The 19,737-nt window shown below is 40.7% G+C and overlaps 1 protein-coding gene across 1 annotated transcript in view; it reads left to right on the top strand.

Annotated features, from left to right (window-relative positions):
- Positions 1-19,737, top strand: part of PPP2R5A (protein phosphatase 2 regulatory subunit B'alpha) — a 140,715-nt gene that overhangs the window by 103,652 nt on the left and 17,326 nt on the right. The window contains exons 4-8 of the mRNA XM_089677794.1: positions 8,867-8,959; positions 10,875-11,005; positions 11,336-11,395; positions 12,622-12,730; positions 16,635-16,688. Coding sequence (XP_089533920.1) covers positions 8,867-8,959; positions 10,875-11,005; positions 11,336-11,395; positions 12,622-12,730; positions 16,635-16,688 — 447 coding nt within the window. The remainder of the gene's footprint in view (positions 1-8,866; positions 8,960-10,874; positions 11,006-11,335; positions 11,396-12,621; positions 12,731-16,634; positions 16,689-19,737) is intronic.

Here is a 19,737-nt window from a genome sequence, read left to right as displayed (position 1 = left end):
ACACTTATTGGGATTTTTCTTTCTCCAAAGACATGGCAGAATACATTTTGGACCAAATTTATGAAGAAATTAGATTTTTTTTTTCATTGGATGTTTTATAACAGAAAATTAAAATTTTTATTTTTTCAAAATTTTTAGTCTTTTTTCATTTATAGAATAAAAAATGAAAACCCAGTGGTGAGCAAATACCACCAAAAGAAAGGTCTATCTGTGTGAAAAAAGTATTTAAATTTCATTTGTGTACAGCGTTGCATGACCACGCAATTGGCAGTTAAAGTAGCATAGTGCTAAATAGCAAAAAAAATGGCGTGGTCATGAAGGGGGTAAAAGAGTTGAAGTGGATAATGAATCCAAAGCTGCATTTATTAGTGTCTTTTATGACTAGTTGGAGTTTAGGTTTAAAGTGAACCTGTCATAGATTTTATTTTTGATGAGAGCACAGCGCAGACATACAGAGATTGCAAGTAGACCTTTATTTTTCTCTGAATTGTTCTTTGTGTTCAGAGATCGGCAGAGTTCACAGTTGACATTAATCTGTAATCATGGCTAATGGTTTCACTTTTCCTAGCTCCTGGGAGCTTTGATGTGCCTTCTGCCATTCCACTTTCCAGTGGGGCTCCTCTTATTGATCCTTGTGCTCCCACTTTGGATAATAGGATGGTAAATGAGTCAGCCCTGGTTCACACTAGAATGCAGTGCGGGAAATCTGATAACTCTGCGTGTTTCCCGCACAGCCCTTGCGATCTGCAGCAGGTGTCAGTGCAAACATAGGTCACAAATGCAGTGCGTCTGCCTTCACCGGATCGCACGGTACAAAATTACAATGCGATCTGGTTGCTGTGCACTTCCACAGATAGTGCATGAACTATTTTTGGTGTGATGGGGTGCGATATGAGCCCATTCAAAATGAATGGGCTCAAATCGCACTACACGGGATCGCATGTGGATTGCACAGGAATGTGCTCTATAGGAGATTCATGATGTGAACCAGGGCTTACAAGCCATAGTCTGCAGGCCTAAAGCTACAGTGTATGCTGCAACCAGTACTGCTGCTTTGCTTTATAGAAATCTAAGACAGGTTTACTTTTTAGTAAATGTTAAGGCCTCAGTGAAACTGGCACGCCTGAATTTAGCTTCTCTAAAAAGATAAGTTCTTGGGGAAGTGAAATCAACTTTATGCTACTCAAATCACTTTTTCCTGTTTAGATATTCCTACTTAAAGTGTTGCTAAACCCACAACAGTATAATCAGTCTGTATGTGCAGTAAAGCATGCTTGTCATACTCACTGTGGAACCTAAGGGGTTAATCCTCTGCATTGTGTAAAAATGCTGTTAGATCCTGACTTCTCTGATCCTTTCCTTCTTCCAGAGTTCCCCTCTTATCCCCTGATAAGACATATCCTGTGGAGGCACTGCACATGCTCAGTTTGATGTGTATTGCTAGAGGTTTTTTTTTTTTTTTTTCTTGGGAGAGTGCATGTGAACAGCACAGGGCCAATCAGCACTGCCCAGACAGAGGTCAGGGTTCCTGCATCCATCTAGAGAAAATTCCTCCTACAAGCTTTAAGCAGTGCTCTGCTAAACACTGATAAAAGTCACAAGACTGCTCTAACTGCTGATGAGAAAAGGTATTGAGCAGTTTATATTTACTAAAATAATTGCATTTCCATCTCCTAGATTGTAAGCTCGAAAGAGCAGGGCCCTCGATCCCCTCATGTTTTGCATTGTATTGGTATTGTTCTGTCACATGTTCTGTCTCCCTTTGTAATGTACAGCGCTGAGCGAACTATTGGCGCTTTATAAATACTGTATAATAATAATAATATTCTGTTTATTGCGGCAGACCAGATATAGTGAATGCAGGGTCCTAAGTTTAGTGACACTTTAAGGGTCAGTTCACAGTATTGAGGTGCAGAAAATCGCACCACATTCCTGTTCAAATCACATGCAATTCTTTGTAGTGCAATTTGAGCCTTTCATCTTGTATGGCTCAAATTGCACAGCACCCCCAGAAAGTGCATGCCCTTTTTTTTTCTTTTGCACTAGATCACCCATGGGATCTGATTCACCCAATCTCACTGTGTTTTGCAAATCTTTTTGGGGTGCCGTTAAGTTCAATTCTGATGCTGTGCGGGAAATGCACAAAATTTGCTACAAATTCTGAACCGCATCAGTGGGAACTGGCACTTAAAGCGGGTTTACACACTTTTACAAGCTGCACTTAGCCACATTTAATGTTTGTTTACACATACTTTGGTGTCTGAAAAGTGATCCATGGTGGATTAATTTTTCAGATAGGGGTGAAGGAGCAACTGACAGGCACTCGAGAGGTCGATACTGTCTCCTGAGTGCCTATTGTGTATTTTTTTTTTTTTTTGTACAACAGAATGGAGCTCTTGAAAAGGAATACTCTACCACAGCCTCAAGCCTATCACACTGATTGTCACAAGAGATATAATTTATGACTTGACGTGCGTGCGTGTGTGTGTGTGTGTGTGTGTGTATGTGTGTGTGCGCACGCAACTTCATCTGCTCATTTTAAGGTGGGAGGTAAAACTTCCCCTGATTACAAGTGTAAATGAACCCTTAGTTTCCAGTTGGATCCTGGAGACAGGGGTCTTATTTCTCTAAATGAAGCTAAACTGCACCTAAATGCAAGTAAACACTATGTGTAAACGCCACCATTGAAAAAGCATTACCTGCATTTATATGTGTGTAGAAATGCCTTGTAAACTCATATAAATACAGATTTGACAGTTCCCATGTGAATGAGGCCTCAGGTTACATGCATTGTTGAAATTCAGTTTTTTGTGCTTATCTTTTGAGTGTTTTGAGACTTTAGAAGTAATCTGCGGGGATTCTAAGCACTTTCCTTGGTCTATTTATAGCCAGAGTAACTTTCACATAATATTTAGAATTTTCTGAAAATGCTGAGCGACTTAGTTTCCTCTTGAGCAAGACAGAAGCCTACACTAAATTCAGGGTCTGGTTGATATGCACATAAATAAGTGTTTTTTTATTATTATTATTATTATTATTATTATTATTATTGAACTTGTGCTGAATAAACAAATACTCCTGGATTATTATTTCTAAACCTTTTTAACAGCAAGATACCCTTAAAATAACTTTCCGGTCTGAGGGAACCTATGTTAATAATGACTCCGTCCAACGACTGAACATTAGCATGAATAGTAAGTTGAAAAGTCAGCGGAAAGAATGTCCCTTATATTGGGGGCCAGTAAGAATAATGGCGCCTCTCCCCCTCTACAGATATAATGGTTAAAAACATATTATTGGTGTCAGTTGTTACTTATCTGAGAGTCAGAAACTGCTCAAAAAAACTTCTGGAGGATCCTTACTATTCCACTAAAACCTTGCTTGAGAAAGGCTGTCCTAGAGTAAAAGCTTTTGTTTCAAATATGTTAATGTAAATCAAAGTAATGCTAATAGTTGTCATGACTGCTCCCCAAATCGGCAAATATGACATTTCCTTTGTGAAAGTTGAAATTTGCATAGGAATTTCTCAGGGGCTGCAATGTTGAGGATCAGAGTGGTGGGAGAGCACAAGTACATACTGTATAGACTCCTATCAAGAGAATCTGATAATTTGCATAGTCCCGCTCCTTCACCTACTCCATTTTCTACACAAAAAGACATATCCTTGTTTGATCGGAGCCCTTTTCTCCCAGTCCCCATATAACAGCAGGGCTTCAATGCAATGTCTGCTCACGGTCAAGCTGTAAGGCCTCCATGGAGGCTGACTTTTTTCATGTGTGAGCTCAGGGCTGCTAATGGATTCTGTGTGCCAGCTGCTGGAACAGCGTAAAATTGTGAAATAATAAAACCTTTGGTTTACTTTCAGTCAATATACACAGTACCTCTTATGACAGTTTTGTGAGTGTCTTTTATCAGCACTGAATTCAAACAGGAGATGGGATGGCCTTGCAGCCTAAACTGACATGGGGAGAATACAAACTAATAATCCTAAATCCAGTGACTCTCAAGTGGTGAGCCGTTACTATTTAACAGTTCAAGAGTGGAGATTCAGATTTCTACAAATGACAATGAGAACTGTTTGGGCTAAAAACACTATTTTAGTATTTTTTAATATTCAAAGCATACTGCCCTTGCACCATGTCTCCATGCTTTATTTTGGTGAGAAATTACTTTAAAAAACACCCTCTAGCATTTTTGGCCATGGCTATTTTGACTAAAGGCAGATGATTCAGTAGTGTTTACTTTCTAGAATCCAACTGCCCTTAACTCAGGCAAGCAGGCAGGAGGATGTGGTTAGCAGAGGAAACCCTTCCTCCCCTCCTGAAGACTTCTGGGATGTATGACATAATTTGTCTAGGCCTGGAAACTAGGAAGTAACTGAAGAAATTTAAAAAGGAAAAAAAAAAAAAAAGTGTTTAATGCAAGTAAAAATGGTATACAGAGGTTGGATAAAAATTATGGAAACCCTTCATGATTTGCAGGTGTGAAAGCAACAACATGTTTCGTGTTGAAAACATAATTGATGTAACATTCTTTTGCTTCCACTGTGTGATGAGACACCTATCTAACAGGTAGGAAGCCTCACTTTCGTCATTCACTGCTAACTGAGTTTCAAAGAGGGCAATTGTTTGGTGCCCACTTAGATGGTGCCTCTGTGTCTGAAGTTGGCAAATTATTTGCTGTGTTGTGAGGTACAGTAGCAAAGGTTATGACGGCATATACAGTTTCTAGGAAAACCTCTGATAAGCACGGTCGATATGGTCAACTGTCCAAAAGAGACAAAAGGACATTGCGTATGTTTGTGACCCGGAATAAGAAAACTACTGCAAAAGTGACTGCAGAGCTCAATCTCAGTCTTCCAAAGCCCATGTCCACAAAAACTGTGTGGAAGGGAACTCCATAAGCAAAACATTCACGGGCAAGTGGCAATTGCCAAACCATTAGTGACCGATATTCATGTTTAGAAGGGGGGAGAGTGGTGCAACACCCATAAATTGTGGACTGACAATCAATGGAAGACTGTAATATGGTCCACAGAATCGAGCTTCACACTGGTCCCAACCACCGGATGTATGTGTGTGGAAAACACAGTTCCAAGCTTACGACCAGGACTGTGGTGTGCCAATGAAAAAACATGGTGGTGGCGCAATCATCATGGTTTGGGCAGCTATATCTTGGTATTATGTATGCCCCATCATCACCTGGAAAGGTAGAGTGCCAGCGACTATGTACAGATTTTTAGCCAATCATGTGCACCTCATGGTGCAGATGTTGTTTCCTGAAGACCGCACCATTTACCAAGACAATAATGCTCCAGTTCACACAGCTGGTGTTGTCAAATGATGGTTTGACGAGCATGCAGACGAAGTCTCGCACCTTCTCTGAGCGCCTAAGTCACCGTACCTCAATATCATAAAGCCACTATGGTCCATTTTGGAGAACAAGGTTTGGGCATCTCTGCAAGAACTGGAATGAATTTGCATGAAGAGTGGTAACAGATTCCATTATCCACCATCTAAGACTTATATTTTCAATTCCCAGAAGCATTCAAGCCGTCTTGGATGCCAAAGGTGGTCCAGCACCATATTGGGTAATGATTTTGTTCTTTTACCTGCTGTTTCCACAATTTTGTCCAACCCCTGTGCTTTCCTACTCATTTACTAATGTTCGCAACCTAAGGATTAAAAATAGTCAATGTTGATTGAGAGAGTGAAGTATCACTTTAAATCCTGAAAAGAAGAAAGTTCATTATCAGAGTAGAGTACTTGCTACTCATTGATCATTGTAGGTAAATTCTACATTTCAATGTACAATTTTCCTTCCTTCAGAGATTTTCTTTAACCTCCTCCCGCCCGCCATATTAGGAAATGGACGGGCGGCAGTGCTCTCGTTCTTGGCGGATGTCATATGACGTCCTCCCACTTTAACTGCGAATGTGCGCCGATCGATGGTGCGCTGTGTCCCTGGGACACAGCAGATCACCGATCACAATAAAGAGCCGATGACACAGGCTTTGTTATGTGATCTGCTGTATCCAATTACAGCTGATTGCATGTAAACAGGATATGCCGTTTTTTGGCAGTCTTCTCACACTTACAGCGCGTGAGAAGAGGGTAGTCGGTAAGTGGCATTCCTCAGAGGGGACATCTACACTAATCATCAGGGCATGGATGATCAGTGTTGCCCCATCAGCGCCACCTTTCTGTGCCCATCAGTGCCAAATATCAGTGCTCATGAATGCCACATACCAGTGCACATCAGTGCACATCAGAGCAGCCAATCAGTGCTGCATATCTGTGCCCGTCAGTGCTGCCTATCAGTTTCAATCAGTGCCTCCTACCTGTTCCTATCAGTGCCACCTATCAGTGCCCATCATTGCATCCTCATTAGCGCACATCAGTGAAGGAGGAAAATTACTTACAAAATTACAAAATTTTATTACAGAAACTAAGAAACTTTTTTTTTTTTTCAGTTTGTTTATCAAAATATAAAAAACCCAGTGGTGATTAAACACCAATAGAAAGCTGTATCTGTCTTAAAAAAATGGTATAAATGTTGTTTGGATGCAGTCTTGCATGATTGTAATTCAACGCAATTGTAATTCAACGTGAAACAGCGCTGAAAGCTGAAAATTGTCCTGGGCAGGAGGGGGGTAAAAATGCCCAGTAGGCAAGGTAGGTTAAAATTGCAATGCCTCATTAGCCTGCAACCTCTTTGTAATAAAGGGGTGTACTGTGTGTGTTTACTTTTTTTGTCTGTAAAGGTGACTTAACACTTAGAAATCTGTACCATTCCATTGTTAAACCCCGCCATTTTTTGTCAGCTGTCAAATATCTTCATTTTCTAACACTCCTGAGGCGTCGATATTAATATTTGAATGGCATGTGGGTGTGTCTTCACCTTGACTAGGAGAGGTCAAAGCCCTTTGGATTCAAAGGCCCTCTGCCCAGGATTCAAGAGGCTGCACATGCAGGTACCTTGGTGGATCTGTGCTGTAGTCCCTTTTACTTTTAAGTAATTTTTAGGCCAAATCAAGATTACTTTGTCTATTTAAAGGTAAACTGACCTACTCATTGTAACTACACATGCTGGTTCCCTTATCGCTCTCTGCATCATTCAGTTGCCAGTAGTAGATTCTGATCTGTCATTCCAGTCAAGAGACTTTACCTGTCCCTGAATTTTTACAGCTCTGTTTCAGCTTACCGTTTATCATTATTTTTGTAATTTACATATATAATTAAATATAGCTGCAAATTATTATTATACAGTATTTATATAGCGCCAAAAAGTTTGCTCAGCACTGTACAGAGTAGTGGGGGACAGTACATGAGACAATACAGTAACAAAACAATACACGAGGGGCTGGAGGGCCCTGCTCTTTCGAGCTTACAATATAGGAGGGAGGGGATAGTGGTACAGGAGGAAGTGGCTGTGGGGGATGGAGTGGTAGGAGGAGTGGAGGAGATCGGCTGTTAGGTGAGGGTGGGGTAGGCTTCCCTGAAGAGATGGGTTTTCAGGGTGCGCCTGAAGGTGAGAAGGGTAGGTGACAGTCTGATGGATTGGGGTAGTGAGTTCCAGAGGATGGGGGAAGTTCTGGAGAAGTTCTGCAGTCGGGCGTGGGAGGAGGAGACCAGGGAGCTAGAAAGTAGGAGGTCTTGTGAGGAGCAAAGAGTGCGGGTTGGGTGGTTTTTGGGTATCAGGTCGGTGAGGTAGTTTGGGGCAGTGTTATGAATGGCTTTGTACGTCAGTGTTAGTAGTTTGAATTTAATGCGTTGGGCAATCGGAAGCCAGTGGAGGGAATGACAGAGGGGGTGGCAGATGCGTAAGGTGGATGAGTCTGGCCGCTGAGTTCAGGATAGACTGAAGCGGGGATAGCCTGTGTCGGGGTAGGCCGGTGAGGAGGGAGTTGCAATAGTTGAGTCGTGAGATAATAAGGGAGTGAACAAGTAGTTTAGTAGTGTCTGGGGTTAGGAACGTACGTATTTTGGAGATGTTGCAGAGGTGGAGCCTGCATGAGTTTGCCAGCGATTGGACATGGGGTCGGAAGGACAGGTTTGAGTCTAGAGTGAAACCTAGGACTTTGGCTTGCAGGGTGGGACTGATGGTGGCGTTGGTCGTGATGGAGAAGGTGGGGGCGCGGGCTAGGGGGAAAATTAGGAGCTCGGTTTTGGAAAGGTTTAATTTGAGGAAGTGGAGCGACCTCCAGTCTGAAATGTCATTCAGTAGGTGGGTGATACGGGTGGAGACTGAAGGGGTGAGGCGAGGGGTGGAGAGGTAGATTTGTGTGTCATCGGCGTAGAGGTGGTAGTTGAAGCCGTGGGAGTGTATCAGTTGGCCAAGGAAGGAGGTATAGATGGAGAAGAGAAGGGTCGGAGGACAGAGCCTTGGGGAACCCCAACAGAGAGGGGGGGAGAGAGGGGGAGGTGGTAGCGTTATAGGTAACGCTGAAGGAGCGTTGGGATAGATAGGAGGAGAGCCAGGAGAGAGCGGAGTCTCTGATGCCAAGGGAGTGTAGTTTATTGAGGAGGAGGGGGTGGTCAACTGTGTCGAAGGCCGCGGAGAGGTTGAGGAGTAGGAGGACTGAGTAGTGGCCATTAGCTTTGGCGGTTAGCAGGTCATTAGTGATTTTGAGTAGGGTGGTTTTCGGTGGAGTGTAGGAGACTGAAACCAGACTGTAGTGAATCGAGGTGGTTGTTGTCATTGAGGTGGAAGCTTAGGCAATTGTAGACTAAGCGCTCAAGGAGCTTGGATGTAAATGGCAGCAGGGAGATGGGTCTAAGGTTGCTCAGGTTGGTGGGGTCCAGGGAGGGTTTTTTGATAAAATGATAATGATCTAAATGATAAAATTGTTTTCTTTATTTTACAGTTGGTGTATGAATTTTTTCTGAGATTTTTGGAAAGTCCAGACTTTCAACCAAGTATTGCAAAGAGGTTTGTGGACCAGAAATTTGTGCAACAGGTAAACTTTGATTTGAAAAGCGTGATGAATTTAGCCAAGCTTTATTGTGCTTTATACTCTGAGCCAGTTCATTAATCCCGTATGTTTACATTTGCCTAAACCTCGTGTATCTAAACGTTTATCCCTTCTTAACCATTTCCCTCCGACCTTATGAATATATGTGGCCTCATTGAAGTTTTTTTTTTTTTTTTCCTTTCCTGCGGCTGCCGCATAAATGCATGTCTCTCTTTGTGCTTTGAGCAAGCTTCACAGCGCACTCCCAGCACAGAGACAGGGCTCTCACCAATGATTGTGACCCGGGACTCACGATTCTGGATCACCTGATCGCTGTGATAGGCTCTGATTGGCTGTCACAGTGATCAGTCACTGAACCCACTCCTGTGCTTACTTTCTCTTCTGAATGAAGGGAAAGATACCTCGTATCTTCCTCCTCTTGCAGGAGAGGAAGATATACACGAAAAAATTTAAAATGAAGACTAAAAAATAAAGAACAAAATAACATCAAGGTTTGCCAGGGTTAGTGTTGGGATCAAGCCTGGGGTCAAAGGCCACAGTCAGCATATTTTGGGTAGTGTCAGTGTGTTTTAGGCAGGATAAAAAAATAGTAACATATGCATAGTTTCTGGGCCCTACTATGGGTGCAAACAACATCTAACATACACATATGTGGTATCACTGCAATCGTCAAGAGCAGAATTTATTTTGGGTTGTTCTTTGGTGCTAAATTATGATAATGGAAAAAAAAAAATCAGGGGATATCCGTTACCATTTACCACTTAAAGAAAGCCCAATCTGTCCTTAAAGAAAACAAAAAAAAAAAAAGCAAGGTATATTCCACCTGGATAAACAAAGTAGTTGTGATGATATATACAGTTTTATGAACACATGTTAATGCCCAAGCATAATTTTGCAACTTTGACATTTGTTTTACCCTTAGTGACTACAGGGGGGCAGTTTGCAGGGGGGGTTGTAGCATTGCAGGAAGGCACACAAGGGCTGGGGTAATAAAGTGCCACTGCAAGAGGGCATAAGGACTGCAGGGGGATTGGCACTGTAGGAGGAAACACAAAAGAAAGCAGATGGTGGGAAGCGGTGGCAGAGACAGAGTAGTGGACAGCACATGGAGGACACACTGCGGAGTGAGGGTGTGCGGCTTCCACACTTTTTATGAATGGCTGCGATCGACAGCTTGTCGGCCATTGATCACAACTATTCATAAATTACCACACGCTGGAGGAACCTTATGACTTGAGTTCATAGTTGCTGCAGCGTGCATTAGTATATATCCCAAGGAATCCCAATCCCAACTGGTCTGCCAAAAGCAGTTTTGTTCCAATGTAACCCTAATGTCTATGATCGTAAATGGTATTAATGGGAGGCAGCCAGGTTTACACTACATAGGTGCCTGATTCTAGTGATGTCATAGTTTGTAAACCCTCATCGGTAGAGCAGTGCAGAGCAAAGCTTAAGTGCACGGTAAGGCAGAGGATTAAGTCCCCGTTCACACTGGATGCAAATTGGCATGTGACTTGCAAATCGCATGGCAAGTCGCATCCTATTGTCTGCAATTGCAACAGTTATATCGGTGTGGTCCTGAGTCAGTCAAAGCCGCACTGATTTCTAAAGTAGTACATGCACTACTTTTGGTGCGATTTGCGTAGACATCTGTTTCAGATGTCTTGTGAATCACACCTGAAATCGGCATGTCATCCGACTTTGAAATCGTGCAACTTACAGTGAAGTCGCACGATTTCAAAGTTGGGTTTGGTGTGACCGGGGTGGAAGTTGTACTTGAGTTGATTCACTGAAAAATGGATAATTGCTCTTGCCTTTATCATGTAAAGCTGGTACAGTCTTGCTTCAAATATCTTGTATGTTTTGAGGAGTTTTATAATGTCTTCACTCTTGTATTCAGCTGCTGGAACTGTTTGACAGTGAAGACCCCAGGGAACGAGAGTTTTTGAAGACTGTACTACATCGAATATATGGCAAATTTCTTGGCCTAAGAGCATTCATCAGAAAGCAGATTAACAACATTTTTCTCAGGTACCACATTTATTTTGAATTGCAGATGACTGTACACGATACACTCTACCTTCGTAGAGCGTTACGAGGTCTTGAAGCCCAAATATAGCCCTAACTTTGTCAGTGTATATAATGCCATTCCATATTATATTTAAATGTGGCTTCCCAGCTAAAGTAAGTTGGGAATCTATTGTGCAGGGCCTAGATATTCATGGTTTGATTGCAGAGCGCATTGTGATTCTTGTAAGAATATTTTTTGTGACATCGTAAAATATACTGATTTTTGCACTTGTCAGTCATTTACCTTGACAAGACGGTAAAATATTGAATACATTTGGGTTTTCTTAACAGGTTTATCTATGAAACTGAACATTTTAACGGTGTGGCGGAATTGCTGGAAATACTGGGCAGGTAATTTATTTGTTTAGAAGACTTTAGTTTGCATCATAGTAAACTAGAGATTGTAGAAATGATTGTAGGAAATGTTTATGTTCTGACTGACAATTTGTCTTGCAACACTGTACCCTAATCCATTTTATATCATAGAGGTTTATTTTTTGGTGGTATTTACCACTGGGTTTTTAACCTTTTTTTTTACAACATAAAGGAAATGGTACAGAAAATTTGTTAAAAAAAAAAAAAAAAAAACATGTAATTTCTTGATTCCCTAAAATGCCCCAAAATTGTTAGTTTAAGATATAGCATATACAGTGAAGCAGTCAAGTGTATGTAATGTAGATTTCAGATGTGATTGGCCATCAGAGCGTTCACAAGGCACAGAGCAACTCAGATCAATTCTCTGCTTTTGTCTGTGATGTGAGTTAAAGACTGCTCAATGAAAAATGCTTAACAGGTGTACTGTCTGCCTGTGTTTTATATCTGGAGCACTGCTTATACATGGCTGTCCAGAAATAGACATCCACCTTCCCTGCTTTTTTTTATGTATTTTTTCTTTTCTTTTTTACAATATGGTAGGAAGGTGATTAATGTATGTTCCAATTTATAAAAGCCAGTGTTTACCAAGTACATCTTATTGTGGATTACCTAAGTACCCCGAAACATTGATTCTATGACTTATAACCCCTAATTATGTATAATATTTTTTTCCAAATCTGTTTTAATTTTTATTTGAAAAAAAAATATTTGTTGATATGCTATCTGCTATAACTATGAGCTATCCTTGTTAAATTTATTATATTAAGCAGAAGAATCTTGTGAACACATTAGATGTACCCTCCAGAGTGTGTGTATGTGTTTGTGTATATATATATATGTATGTGTGTATATGTGTAATATATATATATATATATATATATATATATATGTGTGTCTGTGTGTATATGTGTAATATATATATATATATGTGTGTATGTGTATGTATGTGTATATATATATATATATATATATATATATATATATATATATATATATATATATATATATATAAACTAACTGAGGCTTTCTGTTTTTATGCCTGCTCTTCTTCCCCTATAAACACAACTAGTATACTGCATTTAATTGCGCTTTTTTTTTTTTTGTAGAAACTTGCAAGCTTGTCCTCCAGTGAATATTGGGTGATGTGTTTTTGTATTTCAGGATATGACTCCTTACTAAAATCTCTTATGTTATCTTCACAGCATCATCAATGGATTTGCATTACCGTTAAAAGCTGAGCACAAGCAGTTCCTTATGAAAGTCCTGATTCCTATGCACACAGCTAAGGGCCTGGCTCTGTTTCATGCACAGGTCAGTGTAGTGACTTCATGATGTCACATTGAGGAGAGAAGTACTTGCCGTGTGAGGTCTTTGCACCTGTTGCTACTTTATAATTGAATTGGAAGCTCTCAGAATGAACATACTTAGCGAGGTTGTAGAAATCACACTGCTTACTCTTGAACAGCAATATTATTTTTTTAAAGCTCCTTTTCATACAGAGAGTGAGTCTTGTAAGATGCATTTTCTATTCAGGTTTGTCCTTCATTGACAGTTGTAGGTTTTCAGTAGCTGTCATGACTAATACATTTGCAGCCATTATATAGAAAAGCGGCATTTTTACACTGAAACAAACACATGACCTGATATGACATGATACAGAAATGCTTTTAGGGCTGGTTTACACCATAGAAAAGCAGTCTGGATGTGTTTCTGCATGCATTTTTTTTTATGCGTTTTTGACGCGCTCCAGTGCGTTTTTGATGTTTTCCAGCTGCTTTTTTTCCTCTTTTTTTGGGTCATTTCGGGGTCAGCTCATTTTTGGTACGTTCTGGTGTGTTATTTTGTGTTCCTGTGCGTTTTTGATGTGTCTAACCACGTTATAATACAGTTCTGTGTGAGAAAAATGCAGCATATTCTACTTTTTTTTTTTTTTTTCCTGGAACCGGAACACATTGGGACTGCTAGCACTGGTGTGAACCATGCCATTGACAAGAGAAATATTTGATGCACTAAGAAGAAAAAAACAGATGTATGCTGTGATGGCTAGTATATTAACCACACATGTAAAGTCCAAAGGTGGTTGAGGGATATTCCAACAATGCATGGCAGACGATTCAAAAGAGCTAGAAGACTCTGTGTGAACCATAAAAGAGAGGGTAACAGCGCCATCTAAGTGCAGCAATATAAGCAAATAATTTATTCCACAAAATTGGCAACTCACATTTGACTACTACTGTTGTGAATTGTCAGTTTTGTGGAATAAATTATTTGCTTATATTGCTGCACTTAGTTGGCACTGCTTCTCTCTCTTGTGCGATTTGGATGCAGAAAAAAATGAACTGGAACGCATGTAGTGTGAGCCAGCCCTTAATGTAGATTTCACTTCACGCTGTGTATACAAAAATGTACATTCTCCTAGTTGTTGTCTGTTGGTCAGACAAGTACTGTTATCCCTGCATCGTATGCATGAAGGTAAAGAACCCTCTGTGTGTAGCAGCTTCCTTAACACTTACCTGATCCCCATCCTGATTCAGCAATGTCCATGAGAGCCTCGGTACTCTGGGAACGCTCACTCCGGTTTGCTGAGGCAGGAGCCATTGTCTGTCACAGCCAGTGAGCCAATCAAGAGAGGGAGGGGGTGCAGCCGATCCACAGCTGTGTGGTGTGAATGGACATGCAGAGCCATGGCTCGGGAGCACACCTGCTCAGGTGCCCCCATAGCAGGTACCCAAAAGGTGGGAGGTGCCAGGAGCACTGGCAGGTTATCCAAGAGGAGGAGGATCTGGGCTGCTTTGTGCAATACCACTCCACAGAGCAGGTAAGTAAACCATTTTTGTTATTTAAAAATAAAAAAGACTTTAGTATCACTTTGAGGATAGTGCTTATGTGAAGCCATTTATTATCACAATGCCACAAAAAAGCCCTGTTACAATATGCCCAACAACACCTCAACACACACCTCACAGTTTCTGGCACACTGTAATCTGGAGTGAGGAGACCAAAATAGAGTTTTATGGTCACAACCATAAGTGCTATGTTTGTAAAGGGGGTCAAAAAGGCCTATAGCGAGAGGAATACAATTTCCACTGTGAAGCATGGTGGTTTCTCACTGATAATTTTGTGGCTGTGTGAGCTTTAAAGGCATGGGGAATCTTGTGAAAATTGATAGCAAGATGAATGCAGCATGTTATCAGAAAGTACTGGCAGACAATTTGCTTTCTTCTGCGCAAATGCTGCTCATGGGATGCTCTTGGACTTTCCAGCATGACAAGGACCCTAAGCACAAAGCCAAGTTGACCCCCCGTGGTTACAGGAGAAAAAGGTTCTGGAGTGTCCATCACAGTCTCCTGATATTAATAACATCGAGCCACTCTGAGGAGATCTCAGACATGCGGTTCATGCAAGATAGCCAAAGACTGCATAACCTGGAGACATTTTACCAAGATGAATGGGCAACTATACCACCTGCAAGAATTTGGGGCCTCGTAGACAACTATCACAAAAGACTGCACGCTGTCATTGATGCTAAAGGGGCAATACATAGTATCGGTATTTGGAACTAAGGGGATGCAGACTTTTGAACAGGGGTCATTTCACTTGTTGCCATGATTTGTTTTATGATTGTGCCATTCTGTTATGACCCTCCGTTTAATATGAATCCCATAAGAAATACAAGAAATGTCTTCTGCCTGCTCACTCATGTTTTCATTAAAAAAAATGGTACATACTGTATATTACCAAATCTCCAAGGGTATGCAAACGTTTGAGCACAACTGTATGTGATAATGGCATATGAGTGACTTCAATACATAGAATAACAGAGAGATATTTTTCACACATTAACATTGATAAGAAAGGGTACGCAAAATCATGTGCATATATACGTGATTTTGCATTTCCAGGTGGCGGGGGGGGGGGCGCCCTACTTGCGCCTCCATTCACCGCCGTGGCTGTCAATCACCGGGTTCCGACCAAGCATCTCTGACGGGGGTGCCGAAGAACTGTTTTGTAAGCCCAATCAGCTCCTGTACACTGCTTTGCAAAGCAGTGTGCTTACAGTGAAGCACACAGACACAGCCCCTAGTAAACAGCACACAGTTAACACTTTGATTGCCCCAGATGTCCTGCCCAGTGCCATTAGTACACAGTGTCAGTGCTTTTTATTAGCACTGATCACTGTATTGGTGTCACTGGGGATGTCGGTGACACCAAGTCAGTTCTTCCCAGTGTCAGAAGGCCCACCGCAGTCCTGCTATAAGCTGCTGATCGCCGCCATTACTAGTGTAAAAAAAATTAAAAAATTCCCAGTATATATACCGCTATTTGTAAACGCTATAACTTTCACGTAAACCAATTAATTTACATGTATTGTTTTTTTTGGTTTTTGGTTTTTTAGCAAAGACATGTAACAGAATACATTTTGGCCTTAAGTTATGACTAAATTAGATTTTTTAAATTTTTTTACTGGACATGTTTAATAGCAAAAAGTAAAAAATCTATTTTTTTTTTTTTCTCAAACTTGTTGGCCTTTTTTTCATAGTGCAAACAATTAAAAATGCACAGGCAATCAAATGCCACCAAAAGCTCTATGCGTGGGACAAAAAAGGACTTAAATTTAATTTGGGTGCAGCATTGCATGAACGCACAATTGTCAAAGTAACGCAGTGCCATAAAGCAAAAATGGCCTGGTCAGGTGGGGGGGGGGGGGGGATTCTTAGGAGGGCAAGTGGTGAAAGCCTACCTCCATGTTTTGTTTTACTTTAATTTATTTAGACCAAGCTTGCCATAAGGAACACTTTACTAATTTGCTGTGGCCTCTGTCAGTGCTGTATAAACTTTATGTTGCAGCATACAGTATACAGCCATGTGTTCCCATAGTGGCTTCGCAGAAGAGGGTGAAATCTTCCAGTGAGGATACCCCTTCTGTGACAACTTTCAGAGGTATTTCCCACCCTTTGTGTAGATCTCCTCACACTCCTTGTCTCTCCCTAAACCAAAAAAATAAAAATAAGGGTTTAAACCTTTCATACCTAACTTTTAACCTACTTTGTAAATAAATAAAAGTTAGGGTTCTAGATAAACTTGCATGATGACGCAATTTTAAAACAAATTACACCTAAATGTGTATTTTAGTTTACTAGACTATCCAAACATCTGTCTGACTCTAGAAGCCCAATTTCATAATGAAATATTTATTTTTTCTTTCATTTTGCAGTTAGCCTATTGCGTGGTCCAGTTTTTAGAGAAAGATGCAACGCTGACAGAGCCGGTGAGTATTTTGACTCTCCTTTCCTTACGTATTTTGGTTGTGTTTTCTGTTAAGAGAAATACGAATGTGTACAATGAAAGAATGTTCCCTTAATGTGTCTGAATGCAGGCCAGAGCTGGATACGTACTGCAAACTTCTGCAGCTACAGCCCTGGCCGCTGTGCTCAAAACTATCCTCTGTATGGAGATTGTCCATTTTATTTGTTTTTTGTTCTTCTAGAGATATCCACATATCTTTGAATGTGAATATAGACTAATTGATGTGAATGTACAATGTACACTCACTGGCCACTTTATTATGTACACTCCTCGGCCACTTTATTATGTACACTCCTCGGCCACTTTATTAGGTGCACCTGTTCAATTGCTTGGTAACCTCAAATTGCTAATCAGCCAATCACATGACAGCAGTTCAATACATTTAGGCATGTAGATGTGGTAAAGACGACTTGCTGAGGCTCAAATTAGTATCAGATTGGGGAAGAAAGAGAATTTAAGTGATTTTGAACGTGGCATGGTTGTTGGTGCCAGATGTGCTGGTCTGGGTATTTCAAAAACTGCTGATCTACTGGGATGTTCACGCACAACCATCTCTAGGGTTTACAGAGAATGGTCCGAAAAAGAGAAAATATCCAGTGAGTGGCAGTTGTGTGGACTCGCATGCCTTGTTGAGGTCGGAGGTCAGAGGAGAATGGGCAGACTGGTTGCTGCGACATTCAGATGGTAGGGTCAGAATGTGGTGTAAACAACATGAAAGCATGGATCCATTCTTCCTTGTATCAACGATTCAGGCTGGTGGTGGTGTAATGGTGTGGGGGATATTTTCTTGGCACTGGCAAGATGTACCTAATAAAGTGGCCGGTAAGTGTATATGTAAAGCGCTGCATAAATTGACAGCACTATATAAGTACCTGTAATAATAATAATTTGGAGGTTTAGTAAGCACGGTTTGCATCTGTATTATCACTTTATCATAGCCATGTAACGTTTTGGGGAAAAAAGCAAAAATAATGGTATCTTTGTATTTATTCATGCATGTGACTATACCCCCTCAGCTTTCAAATGAGAAGTTGGGAGGTAAATGTTCACAAAGCTCATCCACCTGAACAGCAAAGTTCACCTTGAAGAACATAGGAGTGTAACATACATATACTGCTTTCTGATGTAGTAAATGAATCTTTTCCTTTTGAGTGGGCGACAGTGGAGATGAGCACTGCTCTCAGATTGGAAAGTAGGTGTGCTAAAAATAGCCAGGATGTTTATGTGGGAGTGTAGCATGAAGATGTATCTTCTGTTCTGTTAAATACCATTAACATTAAAGACACGAAGAGCAGAGTGTTAGACTTCTGAAACTCAGCAGCCTGACTGTGATGTATCTATAGGAACTGTTTCAGGATGATAACATTGAAACTGGTGAGATAGAGTAATAGTAATAACAGAATGATTCTTGATTTGAGGCATACATTGTAAGCGTGTGTGTATACTCCTATATACATTCACACAGATAAATGTAAAAATATTTGTTGTGTGTTAGTCTTTAGGTAAAATATCAATACAGTCACTCCAGGACTCAACCTTAAAAAAAAAAAAAAAAAATAAGCAAAATTACTATTGATTTGCTTAATGTAATTTCTCACCGCCATCACCTGATAACAACCTGTCACTTCAAGGTATAGGGCACTCACAAGCAATCCCCTCCCACAATTCTGCAGTGGATGCCTGACCAGCCAAGAACTAAACCTACGTTTCGTGGGGGGCAGTGTGCTTATTAAGTATCGGTATTAAGAAAAGCTTTATTTTCTTAAAGTGATATTAAATCCCAAACCGAAAATGTAATATAATGCAGTTTACCAATCCTTCGGCCTCATGCTCACTGAACGTTTTTTTTTTTTTTTTTCTGTTGCTCCTAGAAGCATGTGGTGGTGGTGTTCCTGTCTCTAAACTCCTTTGCGCTTTAGCCTATGTGTCCATGCGCACACAGGCTTTTAGAGGCAGAATAAAAACCCCACAGCCAGTACGTACAGGAGTAGCAGAAAAACGTTTGATGCACCTAAACGCTTGCAAACGTATCTAAATGTGCCTAAGCACTAGACGCATTTAGCGCTTGAGCATCAGTTCATTTCAGTGGCCATAATAAATGACTATTCTGGCCAATGAAATGGATTAACTCCTGAGCAATTGATACGCTTAAAAGCCTCACACGAGTTTACAAGCTTTAAGAGTTTTTTTCTGCCAAAACTTTGCTGCCAGGAGGAAAGGAGTCTAGGAGAGTTAGCAAAATGTCTTGTGTCCATGAGGCCTGCATTAGTTTTTTCCTGTTTTCACCTGGAGACCTGAGCTGTAACACACCTTCTGTATTCGTGTGCCTTCACTCTGAATGAAGAAGCACAGGAGGCACAGCAGGATTGTTAAACTGGACAGAGGGGGAAGTTAGATAGATTAGCAAAGGTAGCTACATTAATAACTTGAAACCAAACTCCAGCCACACTGCAGTTACAACAAAAATGTTTTTTTCTTTTGGGATAAAGATTTTACATGAACAATTAAAAGCTGAAAGTTGTAAGCCCCTCTTTTATTGGTAAATGTTTTTTCTCAACACTCTTAAATTATGCATTTGCAGGAGAGCCTGTTCTGTTGAAAAACAACAGACTCACTGGCTGGATCACCAGATGAAAATAAAGGGGAAAAAAGCCTAACAATGAAAAATGTTTACTTTTGGGTTTAATACCACTTCAAAGTAGAACTAAAGGCAAAACTTTTTTTTAGCTTTTTGGATGAATGGAGGGTTATAACACCTGTCTCCCTATTGGGGAGATTTCCCTTCCTAAAACAGAAAGTGAGAGGAAATCCTGGTTGTCACCAGATGTATCTCCGTTTCCCCACTAGAAGAATTCTGTTCTATTTCCGTTCTGCTCACAACCAAAAATTTTACATCTTCTTTCACTTTCATACAGTTTCACAAAACCTAATTAGGTGTTCTAATTCCAATCAGTGCTATCCAGAACTAAAAAAAAGGTTTTGCCTTTAGTTTTACTTTAGAATGAGAAAAG

This window comes from Staurois parvus, unplaced genomic scaffold (genome assembly GCF_062004578.1).
Source record: "Staurois parvus isolate SC_StPar_1 unplaced genomic scaffold, SC_StPar_1.0 ptg000192l, whole genome shotgun sequence".
NCBI lineage: Eukaryota > Metazoa > Chordata > Amphibia > Anura > Ranidae > Staurois > Staurois parvus.
The sequence above is the reverse complement of the archived record's forward strand: the minus strand, read 5'-3'. Positions and strand labels throughout refer to the sequence as shown.